Source organism: Coturnix japonica, chromosome 13 (genome assembly GCF_054131305.1).
Source record: "Coturnix japonica strain WE chromosome 13, WE-NBRP24, whole genome shotgun sequence".
In the NCBI taxonomy this organism is placed as follows: Eukaryota; Metazoa; Chordata; class Aves; order Galliformes; family Phasianidae; genus Coturnix; species Coturnix japonica.
The window spans coordinates 18,792,530-18,815,535 of record NC_140675.1 but is presented as its reverse complement, the minus strand read 5'-3'; the positions used below and the strand labels follow the sequence as shown (position 1 = coordinate 18,815,535).

Genomic DNA, 23,006 nt, shown 5'->3' with positions numbered 1-23,006 from the left:
AGTTCTACCCTTATTTAAAAAGTAGATTCCTGGCTCACTTTGGGACTTACTTTTCTAAGTGAAAGGAATGTCCATTGGCAACCAGATGCTGCCACAACCCTGCAAGGCTGCTGAGAACCCCAGGAGCTCCCCTGACCTACCTCCTTTGCCTTGACAGGATCAACATCCTGGTGGTAGCAGCTGCCAGGGGGTGCTGACAGTCTGCTGGCACCACACTGCAAGTGGCGAACAGCCCTTACCTGTAGTTCCCTTTCTTGGTCAGCAGCTCCTTGAACTGTCCCAGTGTCACCACGCGCCCTTTGACGAGGGTGCGATACGGGATGGGCTCTCCACAGAAGTAATAAGCGACCACGATGTTCTCACACGGCTGGGATGCTCCGCTGCCCGGTCTCTTCTGGGGCTTCAACCTGTTGTACAAAATCACAAGCAATGTCCTGAGTATCGGCTTATGGTGCTCGGCACAGACTCAGCATCATCGGCAGCACTGGGTGCTGGTTGGGGTGAGGGGCTGCCCAGGCAGGGGATGCAGGTCCAGACCTTCATTTATCTGCAGAGAACTGGAGCCTTTCTGTATGGAGGTGCCAAAGTAACACTCAGGGCCCTCAGGAAACATCTTTTACTCTGACCACCTTTCTTGGCATACATCTGTGCACTCAGGCTGGTGAACAGCACTTGGAAAGGCTGGATGGAGGCCAGCTCATAGACAGGAGGAAGAGGGCACAGGTTCCAACTCAGCCCCTTCATGCTGCAGAAACCCATCCCAGGGACAGGCTTTGAAGTGGCTTTCCTGCAGCACTGAACTCTGAGAGCAATTGGTTTGGGCAGGGCAAGGCAGAGCATCACACACCCACTGCAGCCAACCAGTGTCACCACCGGTGTGCACCACTGTGCTTGGGCTTCAGGCTTCAAGGCTTGCTACCTGGACCTCAGTACAAGCAGTGCTTCGGTGATGGCTCCCAGGGCTCAGTCTGCAGGAGAAGCCTTCATATCATAGACAAGGAGAAGAAAGTGCCATCCATATCAGCTAGCAACTCCTTTTGTGAAGCATTTGGAGTTCCCATGTGCAGCTCTGGAATGTGCCAAACCCTGTGTGCTTTGCTGCTCATCCCATCCTGTCCTGCTCCATCATGCAAGGCCTGGCTGGGCTGCAGGCTGGATTTTGGAAGGCAGACACCATCCTCAAACCTCCAGCGAGCAGACCTGGAACCTCTCACACCTTCCTGCCTGTCGGGATGTCGGTCTGCTCCTTCCCTCCAGCCCACACACTGGCATTTGCTACTTGGTGCCATCAACAGATTGAAAGTGTCAGCCCAGTCCTCGCCTCATTTTCAGAGTCAGACAAAAGTAGCAACAATCAAAATAAGGGCACTTTGCACTTGTGTGGAGCCTTTCATCTGGGGCGCTGTAAATGCTGCACAAACATTTGAGCAGCCTACACAAATGCATTGCTTGGCAAGTGTGGTCTCAGCCAGAGGCAGCCTTCTCTTTCAGAATCACATAAAACAGATCTGGCAGCTTTAAAATCATTTAAAAGGCACACGGGGTAAAAGGGGAAAAAAAAGGAGAAAAAAAAAGGATGATTTTGTATTTATAGGACTGGAAAGTTGCTATAAGAGCAGAATACGCCAAGCACATGAGCTAATGGCAGTGTTGGAAATGGCTGTGACCTCAACCTTTAAATACAGTCACAGCACCTTTGTAATGGCACGTCCACAATAACATTGGCACTGCAAAACAAGACCAGGGAGAACTCTGTCACCTCTTTCTAAAGCCATGAGAGGTCTAAAGTTCAGCTCCCAATGCTCCTGGTGCCTGCTCTGCTCTGGAGACCATTGGAGAAACTGCAGCATCCCAAGAGGTGATGGAGCTCCTTGTGCCAGCACGGCTCTTAGAAGCCATCCCCGTATCAAAGCACAGGATGCCCTTTAGGCAGAAAAACATTAAGGAATTGAATCATCCTCTGGAAAAATAAAAAATAAAATCATGTATTTAAAGGAAAAACGGGTCATAAATTCAGGCAAATTCTGTGCATCCTGTGAGCCAGGAGTTAATTGAAGGGGTTTGGAAAACCTCAGAGTCCCTCAGCTTCTCTTAATGCTGCTGGAAACGAGTCATGACTATGAGAGAGCTGCTGGTGCCCAGGGGAGCTGGCATGGAGGCTGGTGGGGATGCAATGACACACGCTGTGCATGCAGCATGGTGCTTAGGCTGCTGGAGGGCAGCTCCTTGGTCACTGGGGGGGGAGGCAGGACTGTCACAACCAACACCTCGAGCTCCCCAGCTCTGCCATGATAAAGCCAGAGCAGGATTGTGCCAATGGCTGGGAGCCTTCCTCCTCCCACTGTGTAATTTGTGCCTGAAAAGCTGCTTTGCAGCCACCTCAGACTGGCTGCTGTGCTCCTCTTCCCCAGGCTCAGAAAGGGGCTGTGGGGACCGTGTGGCTTCTGGAAAGCATGTGAGGGAGAAAGAGCCGCCTGGTTCTTTCTGACAGGACCCCAGGAGGCCACCAGTGATGGAACAAGAGCCAAAGGTTTGGTACCTCCTTGCAGGAAGGAACATCACCCTTTAAAGCATCACAGAATACACACACGTCCCCAGATCTCTAGCAAACTGAAGCAGGGATGATGAATAAGAAATCATTGACAACACAGTTTTCCAGACATTCCTCCCCTGAGAACATGACAACACAACCATCTCTGCTGCCATCATCGCCCAGAAACCTCCTGAGGCCACTTCTAACCCAGATGGGCCCCTGCTGAGTGTGCTGCTCCATCACAGCACGCCTGAACCCTGCCTCATTGGAGCCTCCATCTGCACCCATCCCCTGGGTCTGCAGTGTACCCTCTCCATGAACACACACAATTAACTCTCTGTTCCTTCTTCTGGCCTCAGCTCCCTTTGCAAAGTTTGTCACAAGCAGGAAATGTTACCCAGCAAGATAAATGCAGTGCTGACTGCCTTACTGCACCTTACCCTGCCCAAGGAGCCCTGAGCTGGGGAGGCAGCCAGATCATGGCAGGGGTGGGACTGGGGGGGGGGGGGGGGGCTGTAAGGTCTCTTCCAACCCAACCATGCTGTGATTCTATGGTTCTATGACCAGCACTAACTCAGCCTGTGTCAGAGCACAGACACAGCCCAGCTGTGATGCTGCCATGCCCAGCACAGGGGAGGTTTGCTCCATCCCAGCCCTGGGGCCAAAGAGCTGTGGAAAGCCTGAAATACAGCCAGCAGATGTTACCTCAGGAGGTGTCCCAGCATCCAGCTCTGCCCCTCTTCCAGGCCTGGCCCAATCAAACTAATTCCAAACCAAGCTCACGCTAACATTTTTGCTGGAGAGTCTAGAAAATTCTTTTGCTGCTTACGAAAATCTTTTCTCTGCAGAGCTGCTACTAATTACTTCTTCCAGCTGGAAACATGCGCACTGTGACAGTGAGCTACAGAAAATGGCTCAAAAACTGGCTGCACAGGCAAGCAACCACCGGGACAAGGCTCTCCACCAACACAATGGGCACAAGAGGTCAGGTCAGCCAGCACTGGACACTTCAGCTTTCATAGGCTCCCAAAGATCAATGGCCCAGCCTCAAACACTGTGAGGAGGCAGCACAAGTGTGAAAGCAGAACAGCCCAGCGTGGCTCAGCCTGTTCTCCTGCTGGTCTGAAGGGCACATACCACAACGCCATGGGGTTTCTACAAAAGCTGCCAAGTTGTTATTAGAGTATTCAAGACACATGCATAAAGCCCAGGCTGGTGTTTCCCAAGTGTGCATCTGCACCTAGACGTTTCTTGGGAAGGTGTATGAATTGAATATGACTATAAATGACTCCACAAATAAACCTTATCCAATTACACCAAGTGAAAGTTAGATCAAATAAGCCTGGCCCAAGCTGACGTGGGAGAGCCCTCTAATTATTTAGCTTCCAATCAATGCTCTGATATAAATATGCAGAAGTCTGCTACATGACCACTGCAAGCACAAATAATTGCAGCTCAGCAATTAGAGGAGCTTGTTCTTTAAATTACACTCATGTTTCTGAATGTCAGACTCCAAAGTTTAGAGTTTTCAGAACACAGCTATAAAGCAATGAAGTGACTACAAGCAATTCCCATTGTGAAAGGTTTTTAATGGTCAAAGTGCTTTTAGTTCTTAACAGTAATTATCAAGCACTTCCAAAATGTTTTTCATCTGAGAGCTCTGTGTGCCTTGCAACTAATCCTCCCTGAAAGATAATACGGGAGCAGAAGAATTAGCTCTGCAACAGGCATTGAGCTGAGTCACAGGAAGCTGCAGTGACTTGGATACAGGCATGCAGAGAACAATACTGCTGCAGCAGTGTGCAGCGCTCCCCCTGAGCTGCCACGAGCTTCCTTTGCTGGAAGATTGAATGAGATGTAGATAAAGAGCACATACATATTCTTCTGCCCTTAATTTTGCTGCATTCTGCTGAATTTTGCCACTGCACCAACCAAGAACTCTGCAACCAGTGTGTGAACGAACCACAAGTGTGCTGGTGAAGATGAGGTGAGTACAGCAAACCTGAGGCTGACTAGTTCTGCAAAGAGCGCTCTTCCCTCTCATGCTATTTCTAAACAGGCTCCACCTGCCCAGGCTCATTCAGAACATTTCCAGACTTCCAATCCACAAAACTCAAGCCCAGGCCTTAAGGCAGCTTGTGGCATTTGCCTGTCCAAAGCCATGTCAGAGAGAATGAGGAGGCTTCCCTGACCTCTCTGCAGGTGCCTCCACTCAGTAAGTGCTGGAAACTGGAGCACAGCACCTCCCGTGGCACCCCAGCCACAGAGCAGCCTCCCCCCTTTTCTCCCATGCATACTCAGACCCCATGGCCATACCTTTGTTTCAGTGGGAGTTTTCCAGCTCTCTTTTCCTCCTCCTCCAACCTCCTGCGAGCTTCTTCCAACTGGGTGAGTGGGTTGGGTGCTGGGTTGGGTGGCATGGTAGGATCTTGGATGAAAGGATGTGAAGGCTGGACGACGTTCCGGAGCTGGGCACTGACCCACGGATGCACTGCAACAGGCCGCTCAATGGAGAGGGGTCGGACCATGTCGTGGGACAGCTGCTTCTTAGCACCTGAAGAGCTACACACAAATACAAAGGTTTTACACAGGCTGCTGAGTCACTCTGCACACGTGCACGTCCAGATGATACCATGAAATGCACAATAGAAACAAACCCAGCAGAAGGCAGATCAATGATGGATCAAATTTGCTCAGCAGGATCCACCAGAAGATGCCCTGATGTGCACTGCCAGGCTGTGAGCCACTGATGGGCAGTGGATGTTGCAGCACTGTGCTCATCCTTGCCAACCCCTGCGGCACTGCCCATGGCTCTGGCACGGCCCCAGCTGCCTGCAGAGCAACCTATCTCAGCTACTATTGTGAAACAAGGCAAAAAACTGTCCAGAGGATGCTCTCAACAAGCCCAAACGCTGGGCAACCCAGTTCTCCTTACCTGAGCCCTCTTAAACTGCTAACTCTGGACCAATGGCTTCAGTGCAGCAGGACCTACATTTCTATCAACACTTTGCACAACTGACAGCTGTTTATGTACAGAAAGTGCCTAAAGCAAAAACACTGCCTACTGTGTGCCTCATTATCCATTCTGTACCCACAGCAGCAATTTGTGAGATTCCTCTGAGGCTTCAACCTCCTCCCACCACCACAATTCATTCTTCAGGAAAGTAAATGAATTTTATGCTTAAAGCTCCCAAGCAATCCTCAGTCTCCAAAGGACCTTAACCCTTGTGCCTGGTGGATGCTTGTCTTCCCAAGACCTCCAGGAACAAGGCAGACCACTGCACAGCCTACATATGCCTTACGCAGGGGATACAATAGGATAGCATGAAGACTCCTCACTCTACCAGCCCTTACCCATGGTTTGTTTTCTTATGCCTGCTGATCTCCTTCTCTCCTTCTATGATCCACTGAAGGATCTTCTGGTTTCTCTCCACGTCTTCAGGAGATCCTGGCATCTCATAGTTGGCACCATCACTTTTCCCTGAATCGGTCTTCTTAATATTTCTTTTTGAGAGCAGACTTGCTTTCCCACTGCAAGAACAAAGCTTGAGACATTAGCGCTTTGCCTAAGCCAAACCTCCACAGACAGTGGCAGAGGATGGACACGTCTCTCTTGGACACGTTCAGCCCTGCCAGGGTCTGCTTGGTTCTACTACAGCTCAACCAACTGTGCCATGGCTAAGGCTCAGGGCAAGGCTGGTTGGCCTGAGGCACATCAGGCTCCCAGTCCCACATGCAAAACATGGAATGCATCTGGCAAACAAGCCATGGCAATGCAGCAAAAAGCCCAGCAGATCTCCTGCCACATAAAGGATTGTGTTCAACCCTCAGTTCTCTGCTCCAACATGATTAACAGGCTCAGAGCATGAGGATCAGCCTGGTGCTGCAATCCATTGGCTGCCTCTCTGTGACAGATCACTGCTCTTACTCAGAGCCCTTCCTGTGCCATCTCCACACCTCCTTACAGGTTCACTAGCACCCCAAATCCCCTCCTGCCGTTCTGCCATGCCAAGCACTTGTTTCTCACCACCACTTGAACTGAGGCTTCATATTGTACTAAAACATTTTTAATGCAGACAGCCTTCTGCAGGCTGTCACCAACCTGGGTAATACAGTCCCATCAGACTGCAGATAGACTGAAACCAGGCAGTTATGGAAAGGCCCTGGCTATGTTTATGGCTATAGCACATCACTACAATTATCCCATCCCTCCTTGGCAACGTGCTGCCCATTTGCCCAGCAGTGCAGCCAGGCAGCTACATGCTCATGGGGCTGCACAGTGCTGGCCTGTCATTGCCATAGCCAGCAGTTCTACCGGCCACCCCCGCATCCTGATCACCCACCTGCTTTACTTCTGTATGCTCATTAGCACTGACAGAAAAAAGAACAAGACTGTTCAGATGTGAACTCTTCTCTTACGAGGCTCCTACCCTGGGGAGAGTCAGGAACTGGGAGTTTGTGCTAAAGAAAGGACAGCTCTGAATGCACCCTCTGACATTTCCTTTAAGCATGTGTTGCAGACAGTGCTAGAGAGAAGCTCTGTACTTAGATGGGGCTTTGGGTTGATCCAGCATGGCATGCTCTGTAGAACCAACCCAGCCATATCTTAGCCCTTTTCCTATGGAAGCTGGGCAGACGTGGGGGCCCTTCCTCCCCATCTGCCTGGAAAGCAGTTTGCTTCAGCTGCCCCTGCGCTCTGCCTCCCTCCTCCCACCCCATAAAGTTGCTCCTACACATTGATCTGGCTGCCTGTCTTCACTAAATATCCTACCCCCAGTACACTGCTCCCAGACAACACACCTCAAGGAGCTAGTGAGCTCTGCACTGCAGTTTCTCCACACTTACAATCAGCATTCATTATTCAAGGTAGCCCTGAGCCTCACCTTTGCAGTAATGCAAACACAGGACTAGCAAAACCTGCTGCTGCAGAGAATGAGCTTCACCCTCTCCATTCAGCACACAGATAGAAGATGGAGGAATTGGGTGGTCATTGCAAAACTGAACATGAGCAGTGTTCACTGCAGCCCAGAAAGCCGGCTGAATCCTGAACTGCATCTAAAGAAGCCCCTGTCAGGGAGAATGTCCCCTTGGGATAGCAGGCCACAGCAGCACCAGAACATCCACTGCTTAGCCAGAAAGAGAAAGGAAACCTTCTGGTGAATAAAACAGGCCTTGCAAAAAGTTGAACCTTTTTGTTCTCTCATAAACAGCTTAAGAACCTGGTTTCTGTTACCCAGATCCCGAGACACAGCCCTACTTTTATCACCTCCCAAAGCACAGGGAAGCCCCAGCACCTCTGCTGCTTTAAGGAGAAGTGCTACTTTATAGCCAAGGCCATTAAAAATCCTGGTTAGAGGATTTCACCACCAGGTCACAGAGATTTTAAGTGCTGTTAGGAAGCATATTCATTTCTGAAAGGAAGCGCAGTGGGAGGCCCTTAAGCCACGTCCTGTAAGAAAATATGGCCCAGCCACCCTGCTGCCCTACTCACCTGTAGCCTAAAGAGTCCATGGGGACAGGGGCCATGCCCAAGTTTTCAGAGTAGTTTCTTGACTTTGTTGCATAGTTATGTGAATCTACATTCCAAGCAAAGCTGTTCTGCACTCTCTGAGTGGCCTCGGCCTCAATTTGCTCTTTTGGTTTCATCATGCTGTGGTGATGGATGTGGTGGTAGACATGTTTATGGTGGTATAAGTTAGCTGCATCCAGTTTCATTCCTGATTTCGTTGTGTGTTTGCCGTGCCCTGGAGGAATCGTTCCAAGTGTCCCTGACAGCTTCCCTAAGTGGCCACTTTCTGGAGACCGTGGCTTGGGAGAATGGCGGCCGGGGCCTGGAGACTGACAGCCTGGTGTTTTCATCACACGTTGCACGTGTTCATCCAGGATGCTTTCTGGGTTTTCTTCATGTGCATCTCTCATCTGCATCCCAGCACAGCCCATATCGGAGTAGCGAGGGGCAAAGTGATGAAAGGGTTGGGCGGAAGGCATCTTGTGGCTAAGGACTGAAGGACCAGAAGAGATATCTGCATCCTCGCCTTCTTCTTCCTGCAAGAAACAAGAGGACAATTATAATGACAGCAAGGAGGCAGAAGAAGTCTGTGGGGGTCTTCCTGCTCACAGCACGACTGTTACCAACACTCGGATGGGTCACCCTTGGCTTTGGCCAGCCATGTTGTGAATATGTTCAACATAGAGATGTTCCCTTCTTTGGAGCCCTGCCCCAGGCTGTGGCACCTTCCTGCAGCCACTGACACTGCAGCCAAACCCTCCACGCAGATAAAGAAATGGCTGTAACTGCCTGCTTGCTCTCATGGCCCACAGCAGCCTCGGACACGCTGCTGTTAGTGGCTCTTACAGCTGTGCCAGGAAGAATAAAACTCCTCCGTGCTGACAGCCACAGTTTTGATGCTGACAAACGATTTTATGCTCCAACATAAACTCAAATATTTATGAAGTTTCTTCATTGGAAAACAGGCTTCTTATTTGTTAAAAATTACATAAGTAGGATTCCAGCAAGTGCTTTAATCCCGCTCTCTTTTCTTCCTTTGGAGCAGAGAATCATTTGCAGCGTGTGGTATCTCTGCCCTGCCAGATAAGTGCATCTGCTGGAAAACACTGCCTTCCACCAGCTCTGCCTGTCGGATGTCCCCATCCATCACTTGCTATTCAGCTTCAAAGTCTCAGCTGCCAACCACAGTGCGAGAAAGCAAATAACAGACTTCCTCCCCACGTCACACCTGGGGGTTCAGAACTCAGCCAAGGACAATGGCAGCCTTTGAAAGCACCGAAGATGTGGGCGCCTGCTGTGCCCTCTGCCAGCAGCTCCTCCAGGGGGCCACGCTGCTGCCCAGCCCTCTGAGCAGCATGGTGAGCTCAGAGCTGGTAGGAGCAGCCAGAGCAGGGCTGCCCAGAGCAAAAGCATGCCACAGACTGAGTCCCAGCAGATGAATCAGGTGTGGAGCATGGCAGAGAACTGCAAATGTTTTCTCTTTACATTCCCCTCTCTCTGCAATATGAACCTACTTCAAAAGTTGTTCAGACCCGCCTCACCATGTGGCAGGGATCAGAAACGGGCTGTTGTGCAAACACCTCGGAACAAGGCCGATCCCACAGCACAGCAGTCGTGTTACAGTGACTCGAATGACAGCAGGTCACTCTGCAGATCTGCAGCTCAGGCTGACGTGATACCCATTTCCACAGGAGACAGCCCACATCTCACAGACTGCTCTTAAAACCTTCAGGAGCACCTTTCATCTCCAGTGACAACACTGCAGCCTGTAAAACCCCATCTCTGCACAGCTGGTTTAGGAACAAGACAGAGTATGTGCAGCCTAAACCCATAATGCTGGGTTAAATGACTATGAGCAGGTTATGATAACACAGCCACACACTTGATACTTTGGAGGCTTTTAGGGCTGGTACCCACATTGTTCTGCTCAAGGACTGAGGTCAGGGTGGGCTAAGGGAAGGGGAGGGATGCATTGTCTCACTGTGCCCTGTCTCAGCTCATCTGTTTCACCAAGCTCTGGGAAGTTGGCTTCCCCCAGACAACCAGGAGCTCAGTGCAGCTGCACTGGGCACAAGTCAGCCCCTCACCTGGCACTTCTGGGCCTGCTGCACACAAACATGAGGAGCCAGGAGGACCAGCCTCCACTCCTGCCCAGGGCTGTGCCCTATGCAGGTCCCTGCTGCCTGCAGCCCATGCCGGGCAGCCTCAGGTGGCACAGCCACTAGGTGGTGCTTGGGGGACGTGGTACCGGCAGGCACATCCTCTGCCAGCTTGCACAGCCAGCGACAGTGAGACGGATGCTTCGACTTTGCCGACTGCCTGCTGAGCTATTTTTACTCTACAGCCCAGCCTGAGTCCTTCCCTTGGAGCCGGGAGGCTGAACAGGCACTGCTGAGCTATGGATAAGCAATATCTTGCTTTCACATCTCCCCACATCTCCCAGTCCCACCTGCAGGCTGCCAGGCTGAAATAGCTCACCTAGCACAGGAGTGCATTCATATCTTCAAACAAAGTGCATTTTCCCTCTACTCAGACAACGTTTTACACTCAAATATTGAGCATCTCAGCAATGGTTTTACTTCTCCTGCACTTGGCATATTTGAAACTCACTGGGTTGGGAGGCAGTCCTGCAGCTCCCATACAGCTGAGAAAGTAACAAGGCAGCATCCTCCCATCACCTCCTGCACCTGCTCAACATAATTAACAAATTCAGAGCTTTTAGGTTTGTTGTTTTCTTTAAAAAAACAATCCTATTATTTTTTTCCAGCAGAAGACATCTGGTTCTCTATCAGGTATCTCTTTCAGATGCTGCTGTATGATGTGGCTTTGAAAGGGAACCTGCAGGCAGCCCAGTATGGGGTGGAGAAACCTTTTTTTTGAAGCTTTTGCAAAATATTTCCAGCTTCTCTGCTAAGCTGATAACTGCCCAGTGTGAGTAATGCCGTATGGTTTCCCCTGTGCAATGAGCCATGCAGAACCAGTAAGAGGTCACCCTGTAGTCCTAGTGCTCAGGACTGTGATCTCTGAGGATCCAAGCTCTCCTCTTGCTGATTCCAGCAGCTCTTGCACCCAAAGTACTGACCTAAAAAAACTACAGTTGCTTACTCTGAGTTTTTCCTGAATGGTTAATGCTAAATGCCAGCCAGTCAATGAAATATATTCTGTAGACAGCAAAGAGGTTTAATACATAGCAATAGTGGGAGGCTGGGGATTAAAAATAGATTAAGTCACACAAAAATATGTTTAGACAGACTTAAATTTATCCTCTGGCATAGGCATTTGCTGATTTTATGGTATTGCTACTGGCAACTTCTTCAGGGTGGTAGAGAGCAGGGCTAACGTAGCTGGGCACTGCTGGGGGCAGCAATGTAGCTATGGGAGGAGGAGGACTATGAATAGGAAATGCTGCTGGTCATATTGGCTTTGTCTAGAAAGCAATATGTATGGTAAAGAAAACAGACCAATTCCTAAAGAGCAGGAGCCTAATGACAAAATAGAACCTTGCTGGTGTGTTTCTGGCTGGATGCTGAACACAGCAGTGCAGCGAGTCTGATGGACAACGCTTGGCAATGAAATGCAGCTCAAAGGTTACCCTGCATCCTCACTTCTTACACTGGAAAAATGTGATTTAAATCAATACCACAGCCCTATTGTGCCTTTTCTGTTTAAAGAGATACTAGATTAACACCAAAAACTATCAATGAGTATTTAAAAATAATGAGCTTGAAGGGTCTGCCACAGACACTCAACTTCTCTAAAAGCACAGAGCTTGCTGAGATAGACAGGAACACCTCTGCTTTAAGGAGAGCTGCAGGGTGCACAGCACACAGCCTTTGCCTCAAGGCTACAGCAGCTATTAACTGTGGAGTCCCATAACTTCTTCCCACAGGGCTGTAGTCATATGACATTTGTGGTATTCAATAACACTATGATGCCCTCTGAAAAGTCCCTGTGTCTCCAGCACAAGATAAACACCTAAACACACAGGATCTGTACCTACCTGTGAGATGCAGTACATCAGAAGAAAAGATAAGGTGTCAGTACTGCTGACAGGGTGTCTCACAATTGGACTGCCAATCCCTCATTCTCTCCCTTGTGGAGCTTGTTGAGGAGCTAAAAGCTTTTGGTTCATCTACCAAATACTCAGGTTTCGAAGGGCTCCATCAGTACCAGGGCCTCCAGCACACAGTGCCATAGGTTGGGCTTCCCCAGCCATCTGTGTGGAATCCCTGCATTTCTCTGCCCAAGAGAAGAATTTTGGATGCTGCACCTGATGTAGGGAGCCTGCAGAAGCCCCATGCAGGTGATAAATGTAGTCAACCAGGTTGCTTTCATGGCAGCTGAGAAATTCCAGTCATGTGCATTAAGCAAACATCCCTGGGTTGGTACAAGAGACAAGGAGATCACTAACCGCTCGAACACGTTTAAGGCGCTCCTCCAGTTTCTCCTCTGCTTCACGTTCCTTCTGTACTTCTTCCAAACGATTGATCAGTTCTGCAGCAAACTTTTCTGGTTCGACATGGATATCCTTTGGCATTCGATATGTACGCTGGAGGGAAAACACAGTGTGGTTAGCAAAAGGTGCATGAAAATCACACATTTATCCTGGAGGCACAAATAATTGGAAATGCCAGTTGTCCCAATGGGAGCCCAGGGAAGACAAGCTGGCAGACACAGGGGTGAGGCTTGGGACTGATCAGTTGGAAGCTCATGAGCTCACTGTCTGGTACCAGCTCCGTATACCCCCTCACACAGGCAAAGCTGCCCTGGAGCCAAAAGTAGTAAGATCTTTTGGAATCAGACTCCATTCGGGGACATATGCAGTAATAATCCTTAAAATTACAAAAGGTCAACATGAATATCCTGGTCTCAAATGGTGGGAAAAGGACATATAGACAAGCCTGTCTCATACCAAAAGAACAAATGCAGCACCAGAAACAGACATCAGGCTTGGAGTCCTTAAAAGAGAATTAGAGACCACCCAAATTTACCCTGAGTCAGCATGAAGACCAGTGCAGGAGGCTAAAGCTCCAACTCATTATAATGAATATCTGAAGACATTCAAGGTCACTAGTTTATCTAGGGAGCTTGAGATAGTTCCACTTTGGTATTTTATGTCATGCTTCAGCACATTTATCCGCATTCTCTCAAAGCCTGGAAGTGACTGAATGAAAATAATTGTGTCTAAGAACCTTTACAGTGAACTCTTTTTCCTTTCTCTTTGATAAACTGCTGTATCTGCAAAACACACTACCTTATTCTGCAGGTTTTCACTCAGCACAACAGCTCACAGAGGTCCCATATCAGCCTAGGTGATGTGAAGGATGCAGTCCCCACCAGGAGGCTGTCCTTGCCCTTGTCCATCCAAGTGTAATTTATCAGAAATAAACCTCACTTTGCTATAGATGAAGAGCACACCATGAGCCCAATGTTGTTCTGGTAGGCACCCGTAATGGTGACCTGCAGGAAGCCAGCAAGCAGTATGATGCTCTGAACATTCCCATGGGTCCGCTTTTATTCCTAGCTCAAACGATGAGCAACTCAGACGTCTCCCAAAACTAACAGTACTGGGAAAAAAGAAATGCAAATTCCCTGTGCTGAAACAATACAGACCACTGCTGAGGACTCTTTCTCCTTGGACAGCAAGCATACACTGCACTGATCTGCTTCAAAAGGCTTACCACAACAAAGGAATTGAAACTTTTATCAAACAACAGGCCTGACTTGGGAAAGGAGACATGCTCCACTCCATGAAAACCCAGCCAGGCTGAGTCTGTGCCTGCAGAAGGACCCACAGGAGCCTCAGGACTTTGAACCTGCCTCTGTCTCCCCGTAAGCACACAGAGCCCTGCCCAGGGAGCCATAAATAAGCTCTTTATTGTTCTAAAATCAGAAGGGCTCCAAATGCCTTTGTTCCAAGTAAAGGGTGCAGCATTCTCCAAGAGCTGGCTGCTCCAACACCCGCTGCTTTTGGAGGATACAGCCCTCCAGTCTGGACCAGAATGAGATCTCTGGCCATTTTGGGTCAACAATCCAGAAAGGAAGCAGTTCTTTCTAAATAACTTTGTTTTATCTAATGCTTTATTTAATTATCTATCTACTTTTATTTAATGCCACTAGTTCAGATGAAGTCTGTCCAGAACCAAACCACGCTGAGCTGGGGAGGTTACAGAGAACAATGGCCGGGAGGCTGAATGCCAGATGGGCTGGCAAGAAAGAAATAGCTTGAATTGTTTTGGATGAAGGAATCTTTCCTAGTGACAGCTGTGAGGGAGGATTTCTTGGGGCACCTATCATCAGAACACTGTCCTTTACCCTTGACACACCGATTGTCTGCAGCTCTGGTATCTTTGGGAAGAATCAGCAGTAGATACAGAAGCTCCCCAGTAGCCTCAATTAGCAGCTGCTGTCACATTTCCTCTGTCTTTTCTTGGAGCTGATGGAGTGGGAGTTACACAGATTTCGCTCTGTGAGGTTGAGGCAAGTCTTGGGTTTTGATGGATTTTACCTTCTCAAACTGTGGTTTGAGGACCAAGTTGTGCATCTGAAACATCCAACTGGTCTGTCACCCCAGCTCTGCCTGGCTGTGCTTCCTAGAGTGGAGTTGAATGGAATCTCAGGCAAGGAACCACACATTTGGCTACAAGGTTAGAAGCCAGGACCTCTGATGTTTCGTGCTCTTTGTTGTTACTCTGCCCTTCCTCACTCTTTCCTCCCTGCTGAGTTGTTGCCACCTTTTCAGCCTCATCACAGGGGCACTGGCTTTACTGTGATCTACATATGAAAAAGCTGAAAGGGAAGAATCTCACTGGGGCTGGCAGGTTCCCCCTGGGAAGAATAAAATCCCATTGCATTAAGATGAAATGATTTTTCCAGTGTCATCATTGGGGAGTGGTCTTTAATCAGCCCCAGGGACCCATGGGTTGGGCTAAACCACTTCTGACAGATCTGACTGGGCCACAGAATTCTGTGTAAATCTCCTATTTCTTATACAGGCTTGATGCCACCATGATGCTCGAGTTGCCAGTGTTTGATCAAAAGTCAGTCTTGGAGATGAAACAGAGATGGCTGGCTAGAGAACTCAAGAAAACAAGAGCTTTTGAATCCCTGTTTCCCAACTCAATGTACTGTACTGAGATACGTTCTTAAAGGACAAAAGGTCCCTACCAGAAACATTTGTGGCAGAGCTTATGAATAGCTGGATTTCAGCATCTACTCTAGCATCACCTCTGGGCATGGTGACCCTTCTGGAAAGCTGAGCTTTTCCTCCCCTTGCAGGGAACACTGCAATGTGCTTCCTTGACTGTGGGGCAGGACAGGAAAGCTCCCACCAGATGAACAAGCTGGAGCAAAAACATCACAAACTGCTTTACCTGTGCAGGAAAACACACGCAAAAAAAGGAATCCCAAGTCGTTATGTTTGAGGTTGGATTCTTCTGACTTTGCCCAGGAGAAAAGACTATCTACCACCCTGACCTGGGAACTGAGGAATGCCAGAGCCAAGGTAAATACAGTACAACAGCACAGGAAAGACCCTATGTCCTCTGGGTGTTTACCCCTCTTTCTCTGGTACCTTATCTGCCTTTTTCTTCCTTGCTGCTCCAAGACTTTGCTCAAATCCAAGAGCAAGGAGGAAAAACCACAAGAAAAGCAACACGTGCCCACTATGCAATAGGCTCCTGGGAGAGGCACAAAGCAAAGGTCTTGCTAGAAACCTTCACCCACTGCATTCCTGGGCAGAGAGTCATTTCAGTAAACACAGTTTTTCCAAACTCTGAGTGTTTTTAAGTATGGAACATGAAGAACACAGCCATCCACTCACTAAGATCTCCAGCTGCGCAGTGAGGAATCCTACATGACTAACACACGTCTTCTCTGGTTGGAGGCTGCATGGCTGCAGGCAATCTCCTATGAACAACGGTTTATAGCTCCTGGATCTAACTAAGTATGCTGCTATTAAAAGCAATATTAAGTTCTTTCAGGATTTTGCATAATAGCCCCATAACTCGTTTGAAAGGGAACAGTTAAGGTCTCTGATGGACTTCTAAAATGACTTTCTGGAGGTTCTCTACCCTCAGTAGGAAAACACGGCATGCATTCTGCAAGCCAACTCTGCAGCATGGATTCTGGCTATCCTGGTTAGACTGAGTTCATAAAGACCTTCACCCAAAGGCTGCAATTTAGTCACTGCTTCATGTTTAAAATCATACTAACCTCCAGGTCCAGGCACCTCACAGAGGCTGCTCAGCCACGGGCTGCACAATATCCTAAGTACCAGCTTTAGAAAGCAACATTTGAAGAAACATTTGCATGGCTCTTTGCTAATTGGCCACAGTTAATTCAATAAACTTGCAGTTAGAGGTATTTTCAAACACTAACTTCATAACATTTCACACTGGTGTTGTCAAAACATATTGTCTAATTACCATCTCCTTTCTTGGCTGATTGATAAGCGAGGGCAGAGCAGTGCCCCTCTGAAGTCAATGCCAATTCCGTGTCAGTAATTGGCTGGCAGGAGGTGCCAGAGTGTCTGAACTAAACTTTTATTCCCTGCAGAAATACTAGAACTAACTTGACTTCCCAGTCCTCCGCTCCCATATAAATATGCACCAAGATGGGACTTAAAATTACAGCACAGAATCCAATGGGAACTCTGAACATTGCGCAGAAAAATCCTTGTGAAGCGCGTGTATGTACTTTAGAAGGAATATGTAATTCTAAAGGACCGTGTAGATAAGTAGGATAATATATAAATTTATAAGCAGCAGGTGGCCAATTTAAACCTTGTTTTCCCCCTCCTCCCCTTTTAACTGGTTCCCAATAAGGTCGATAAAATTTAATGCTAAGTAAAACTAATTAGCCTGCAAGGAACTGCTGCTGGAATGACACTTATTCATTTTAACAAAAGAAATGTTTGGCAGATGGAAGTTCGTTAAAGCACAGCTCACTATACATATTTAATGCTCCATACTCCGAGCTTATAACCTGCAGTTCATTGAGGCACTGCCAGTGCACACATCAACAGAAAGCCACTATTATTTTTACCCAAAAGGTAAAGCCGCTGACAAGCTTTGAAGTCAGGGAATATTCACTCAGTAGTTCCCACTGTTCAGTAACGGCAACAACAACAACAACAAAAATAAAGGCCGAGCTTTCAAACTTCCACTCTAACAAAGCAATGCTTACAGTAAAAACAGCATCAAGTGAAAGAGAGAGGCACCCAGCCAGCCTTTTCAAGAGCGGCCACACTGCGAGAGCAACTGTGTGAAAAGAGAGGTGGCTGAGCAAGGATGGCTGGTGAGCGCCCACAGCCAGGGCTTTTATTGTCAGCCCGCTGATCAAAGCACAGGAGACCCTCTTAAATCTAAGGAAAATAATCTAATTTTAAAGAGGGGGGGGAAAAAAAGAAACCAACAAAGAGTGGTGTTTTCTGTTTTTTTTTTCCTTTTTTTTCTAATCAGATTAAAACAAGGGTGTCTTTTCTGCTTGCACGGCGCTGCTTTGAGCAGGCAGGATGAGAACAGCTGTGTCAAGTTTGAAGGCACTTCTGGAAAAAGCAGATGGAGGGCTTTCTTTTTTTTTTTTCCCTTCCAATTTGTTTTGTGCTGCAGTCCAGCTGTCCAAAGGGGAAAGAAGCACCTTTATTCCCTGCTAAATATTAAATGTCACCTATAACTTCTCACAGAAAGAAAATAATAAGCAGAGCTGCAGATGGTGCTGCAGAGCCCTAACAGTTATCCTCATCTTCCAAAAGCAGTTGCTTACCTGAAGTAATTGGGAAGCTTATTTATGGCTGCACTTTCCTTGCTTCCCCACCTTGCACAGCCAGGCAGGCTTTGCAGAGAGCACATCAGGGCTCCCTTTTGCTGCCCACTGCAAAAATACTGCTTGGGATTGATTCATTTCTCCCCAGCTGACCTTGGCTGAGAGCTACATCAGCCTTCGTGCCCTGCAGCATTCTCCACCTCCCAGACATGCCCAGCTCCCTCAGAGGCATATCATCTCTTTGTAAGCAGCCACCCCAGCCTGCCTGTGCTTCCATTCTTGTCCTGGAGAAACAACTGGCCGCAGACAGAGCTCTACGAAAAATGTTGTGTTTTGGGCACCCCTGGATGCTGAGTTTGGCAGAAAGCTACCAAACCTTCCTTCCCCTCCCACACCATTTCAGCACCATGATTTCCAGCCCCAAAAGGAAGGTTAAACTGACACTTGAGCAAGCAGAGCGATGCAAGCTAGAGATCTCACATACTTTGCATATTTACCTCTGCAGAAGGAGACAGAGCTACTTACAGGAATGTGAGGTAGTGGCACACGTCCATTTGCTTTGGCACTTTCTTGCATCTCTCTGCGATGCTGTTTCCGGAGTCTGTACGGTGGGATCCCATCTCTGCAAGAACAAAGCAACAACACACCCTGCTTTAGTGCCCTTCATGAGATGGTCTTCATCACGCAATATTCATGGGATGGCAGGTAAGAAACTTCTTATGCTTGAGAAAGGGTAGGTGAAGGAGGGCATGAGGGATAATGCTGTGGGCTTGGGTAGCATTTGCCAGGAGCAGAGCAAGGCAGGGCTCCTGCAACCACTGCCATTGGTAGCAAGCAGGACCTGGACTGCATCTTGGCACCTTTATAGCTGGTTGCTTTCTATGAGAGGTGGTGGCCTCAAGTTGTGCTGGTGAGGTTCAGGTTGGGTATTAGGAGACACTCCTTCTCAGAAGGAGGTGATGCAGTGGCACTGTGACCCAGGAAGGTGGGGGAGTCACCATCCATGGGGGTCACCAGAACTGTGGGGATATGGCACTGAGGATGATCAGTGGGCATAGTGGGGTTGGACCTGGGGACCATTTGGAGGTCTTTTCCACCTTAATGATTCTATGATTATTGGGTGAAATAACCTAATGCTGGCCATAAAGGAGGTTGGAGGAAGGGAGGAGGGCCCTGGGCAGCAGCACGCAGGCCCTGCTCTGGTCCATGCCCTTGCTGGAGGAGCGGGTGACTGTGGGCTCTGTGGGGAAGCTGATGATGGTGGCAGCAAGCTCTGCCCCATGAATGCCAGCAGCTGGGGCTGGCTTCCAGCTGTGTGTGCTGAGAAGGGCTCCCAGCGGCCGGTGCTGGGTGAAGCACTGCTGGTGGCAAAGCAGCACTGACCAAGTACAGCTTCAGGGAAGGAAAAAAAAAGAACTGCATTTTTGTTTTTAGCATTGAAACCGTCACGGGATGAGAGGAATGCAACTGAAGTGGAGCTCAGTTATGAGATAAGGAAATGGCTCACATCCTAACGAAACGGGGTTATGCTGAGAAAAATCAGCTAGTGCAAAACCAAATGCTACCTTAGAGCTCAGCAATTTGGAATGCTCCTCTTTTAATTTACAGCTTTTGCTTATTCAACGACTGCAATGCCGCAGAAATTAAACGCGTTAAAAGAAAATAAAACCTATGATTAATGACAAGAGCTTCCGAGTAAGAAGACAAATGACCAAAGAGAAAATGAGCTGGGCTAATTGCAGCCCTGGCTGCCGGTCTCAGGTAATGCAGGAGGAGGAAGAGCACATCTTGGAGCATCACCTCCGCTGTGCCCCGTCAATGACACGCCACCGAGAAGAGCAATTTTCCCGAGCGTTGCTATAACAACAGGCGATGGTGATAGCTTTCATTAGAAAGCTTCATTTTCTTTAATGATGAACCTCCATTTGAGGAATAACTGAGAGTCACGACGGTTAAGCAGCTCCATCGCAGCGAGGCACAGCTTTTTCCAGAACGGATGGGAACAAAAGGTGTGACGTGTTATACCAGCCAAGCTTTTGCTGTGCCATGACATGAACCATTGCTGGCCAGAATCAATAAGCATTTCAGCCACACAACCCAGGGCACAGAACACAGCTCACCCACTACAACCACACAGACCTTCAGGGAAGGGCAGCATTATATTAGAAGGTGCAATTTTTCTTTCTTGCCTTTTTTTTTTCTGCCTTTTTCTTCCTTTCTTTTTCTCTTTCTTTCTCTCTTTTAATTCTCCCCAGCAGCAGTCCCAGCGGAAAGAGCGACTTTTGTTCAGAGCACAGTAGCGAAAGGCTGATAATGGCCTCTAATCTATCCGGCTTCAAACACATGTTCAGCCCTGCTGTGCTGCCTTTGATGTCATTTTAACTAGATTCCCCAATGCCACCTCTGAACTTGGAACATTCCTTCGTTCAATGTACTGTGCCAACTCAACCAGAGGAAGCAAATTCAAAGATAAGCACTTTAATTTTATCCCAACAAAACCTTATTCAATAGATGGGGGAAAAGCAAGGAAAAGCAATACCGTACTTTTGTTTTCCTTTTGTCAGGTAGCTTACTTTGAGATATTTTCTATAGATAGAGAAATAATATATAGATATATATATTTATATATATAAAAATCACAACTTTTTTAGAGCACATCTACTCTTAAAAGAAAACTTTCCCAAGCTGTTTTCACTTGTTTCATCGTGTGATTTTCTTTAGCAGCAGAAAGCTCCGTGCTAAGATGCAGTGAGAGGAATAAGAGTGTTTCTATAACTTAAGTAGTGATCAAGAATTATTTGCTACCCTGGAAATGCAGTGGCTGCCTCTCCTGTCCAAACTGATGGGCAGAGGATCTGCTGGTGCTCTGCAGTGGGATGTTATTCGCCAGTGCCTTCTTTGCTGCTCTCCACATCCAACCACTGCATTATCAAGTTGGAAATCCTTGTCTTGGATCTTTTAAATTAAACAGCTGTTATATAGCACAACTCAAGTTCAGCCCAGATCACTGGCCACAGGAAAGACAGGACGCAAACCCACAGAGAAGCTGATGTTTGTTACCAATTACTCTTAGTAAATCACCCCTGCACCGAGGGACCTTTCTCATATCAAAAAACACGATGGGAAAACCACCAGGCATTTTGGCCAAAGAGCAGTCATTGAATCACACTTCATATGCAAGGCGTTCTGAAGGAGTAACCACCATCCCATAACGTTCCAGGACACTGCCATGCTTGCTCCTTCGGAAAGATGCTGTTCACATGCAGTGTCCTGTCCTTGCTTCTGCCCCAGCTCAGAAGTCCAGAGAGCATCACTCAGGTTTTCTGCTAGTAGTTTTCTATAGCAGTGCATGCAGCCTGTGGGGAATTCACACTTCCAAAACCTGTTTTGCCATGATCAGTAGGATATCAAAGCTTGGAAAGGAGCTGCTGGCAACCACAGTATACCAAAGCAAAGGAATGCACAGTGCATGGCATGCATTAGCCTTCTCCTCTGCCCTGACCCAGCTAGCAGTGGAAGATCACACCTAGGCACCAGGCCGTGCTCTCTGTGAGCCTGTGTGCTGCCCCAGTTTACTGTTAGCACACTGGGGTGCCCCTCAATTATCCCTTGTCTGCATCATCATTGACCAGACATGTTCTCTTGTGATGTTGGGTCACAGAGGCTTCCACTTGGGATCACACGCCATCCACACAATGCCCGTGAGCACAAGCTAGATTCTTCATTATTGAGCTTGACTGCTATATGTAAACAGCATACATAGAGCAGAAGCTTGTTCATCATCAAACGAAGCTTTTATTGCCGTTTTCCTTAGAGGAGACCTAAATTCAAAGCACCACGACATGCAAGTCTTGTCAAGCAGCAGGAGTCCCCTCTCTAACTTGAATCTGGTTGTTCTTCATTTCTGCTGCCTTGAGCAATTCTGCAAAAATTCCTTTGAAATTCAGAAGGCAGACAGGTTCAGCAATATTAAGTGAAACTGTTACAAAATTTGGAAACAAAGGGCAAATATTCAATGCAGACAGTCTCTGCAAATCAAAAATCAAGGCCTTGTGTCCAGAACCCCAATCTGGGGGTAAATCTGCATGCATTCAGATTGAGATGCACAAAAGGATCGCAGATATACCCTTATGATTTTTGAGACTTACTTAAAAGGAACCACTGTGTGATTGGGTTAGTTAATAGCAGAAGGCAGTACATACACTGGTGATGATTAAAGTCATAGAAGCAGCCTATGGTGGGCGCAGAAGGGATAAAATGCCTTAAGGAAAAAGGAACAAAGAATAAAGAAGCACGGGATGGTTAAACAGAAATTATTCTGCCTGTGAGAGAAAGAAATTATGGTTACTGAAATAAAAATTAGGTGGGTGAAGAGCTTGGGCATAAATGATCACAACCTACAGCAGATATAACTATTAGTGCAACCCCATGAGCCCAATGGACCAGCGGAAAAGGAAGTGCTAAAAGCTAATTAGTTTTGAAGAGCTCTTACATCTGTCTCTTCTGATAACAAAGTTACATGACCCCTGCTAGCTTCAGAGTAGTCCTCCAAATAAATTAATGACTAAGAAGAATCACAAAAGTATGTGACAAGACAGCTGTATCTGTATTAAACTGACCCTTTAAATTAGTGGTCCTCTACAGTTCTCTGTCCCAGTAGCATTCTTTGCCTCCTGTGCTACTTCAGCCAAGGTCTGCATCCTTCATTTTGCAATACGACACAGATAAGGGGTGAGGGTGGCAGGTCACTCTGCCAGCAATCCTTAGAGTCAGCAGCCATGCTGCAGACTGACTGGCTCACTGTACTAAGCAAGGGCAGCTGGGAATTGCTGTACCTTGATGGGCAGTATCTCGAGTCCTGCAAAGCTGATCCCCTTCAAGGAGTCAAAAGTCTGTTGCTAACAGGGCAGAGATGAATACTTTCACTCTGGAAACTCCAGTTTTGTGATGAATCTCTCAGGTTAACTTACAGTTGCTGGCTCCCCGGAGGCAGAACTATCAGGATTTTCAGGTATTTGTGACACAGATGTGAAAATTTTGGCAATTTCATTACAAAAGGGAATGGCAGATGCTGCTCTATTCGCACAGCATATGGCACGCGCATTGTCCTCAGTCTCTGCACCACTAGACTTTTACAGGTGGATAATGTCATACAGATGGCCTGGATCCCTACGTACTTTTATGAAGTTTTGTGTTGTA

The 23,006-nt window shown here is 47.8% G+C and overlaps 1 protein-coding gene across 7 annotated transcripts in view; it reads right to left on the bottom strand.

Moving 5' to 3' along the window:
* AXIN1 (axin 1) overlaps positions 1–23,006 on the bottom strand; it is a 63,413-nt gene that overhangs the window by 700 nt on the left and 39,707 nt on the right. For all 7 annotated transcript variants that reach the window (XM_032447557.2, XM_085514302.1, XM_085514305.1 and 4 more), the window contains 6 exons: positions 18,333–18,429; positions 12,454–12,591; positions 8,025–8,578; positions 5,888–6,064; positions 4,850–5,095; positions 240–407 (listed from right to left, as the gene is read on the bottom strand). In XM_032447557.2, the coding sequence (XP_032303448.2) occupies positions 240–407; positions 4,850–5,095; positions 5,888–6,064; positions 8,025–8,578; positions 12,454–12,591; positions 18,333–18,429 (1,380 nt within the window). The remainder of the gene's footprint in view (positions 1–239; positions 408–4,849; positions 5,096–5,887; positions 6,065–8,024; positions 8,579–12,453; positions 12,592–18,332; positions 18,430–23,006) is intronic.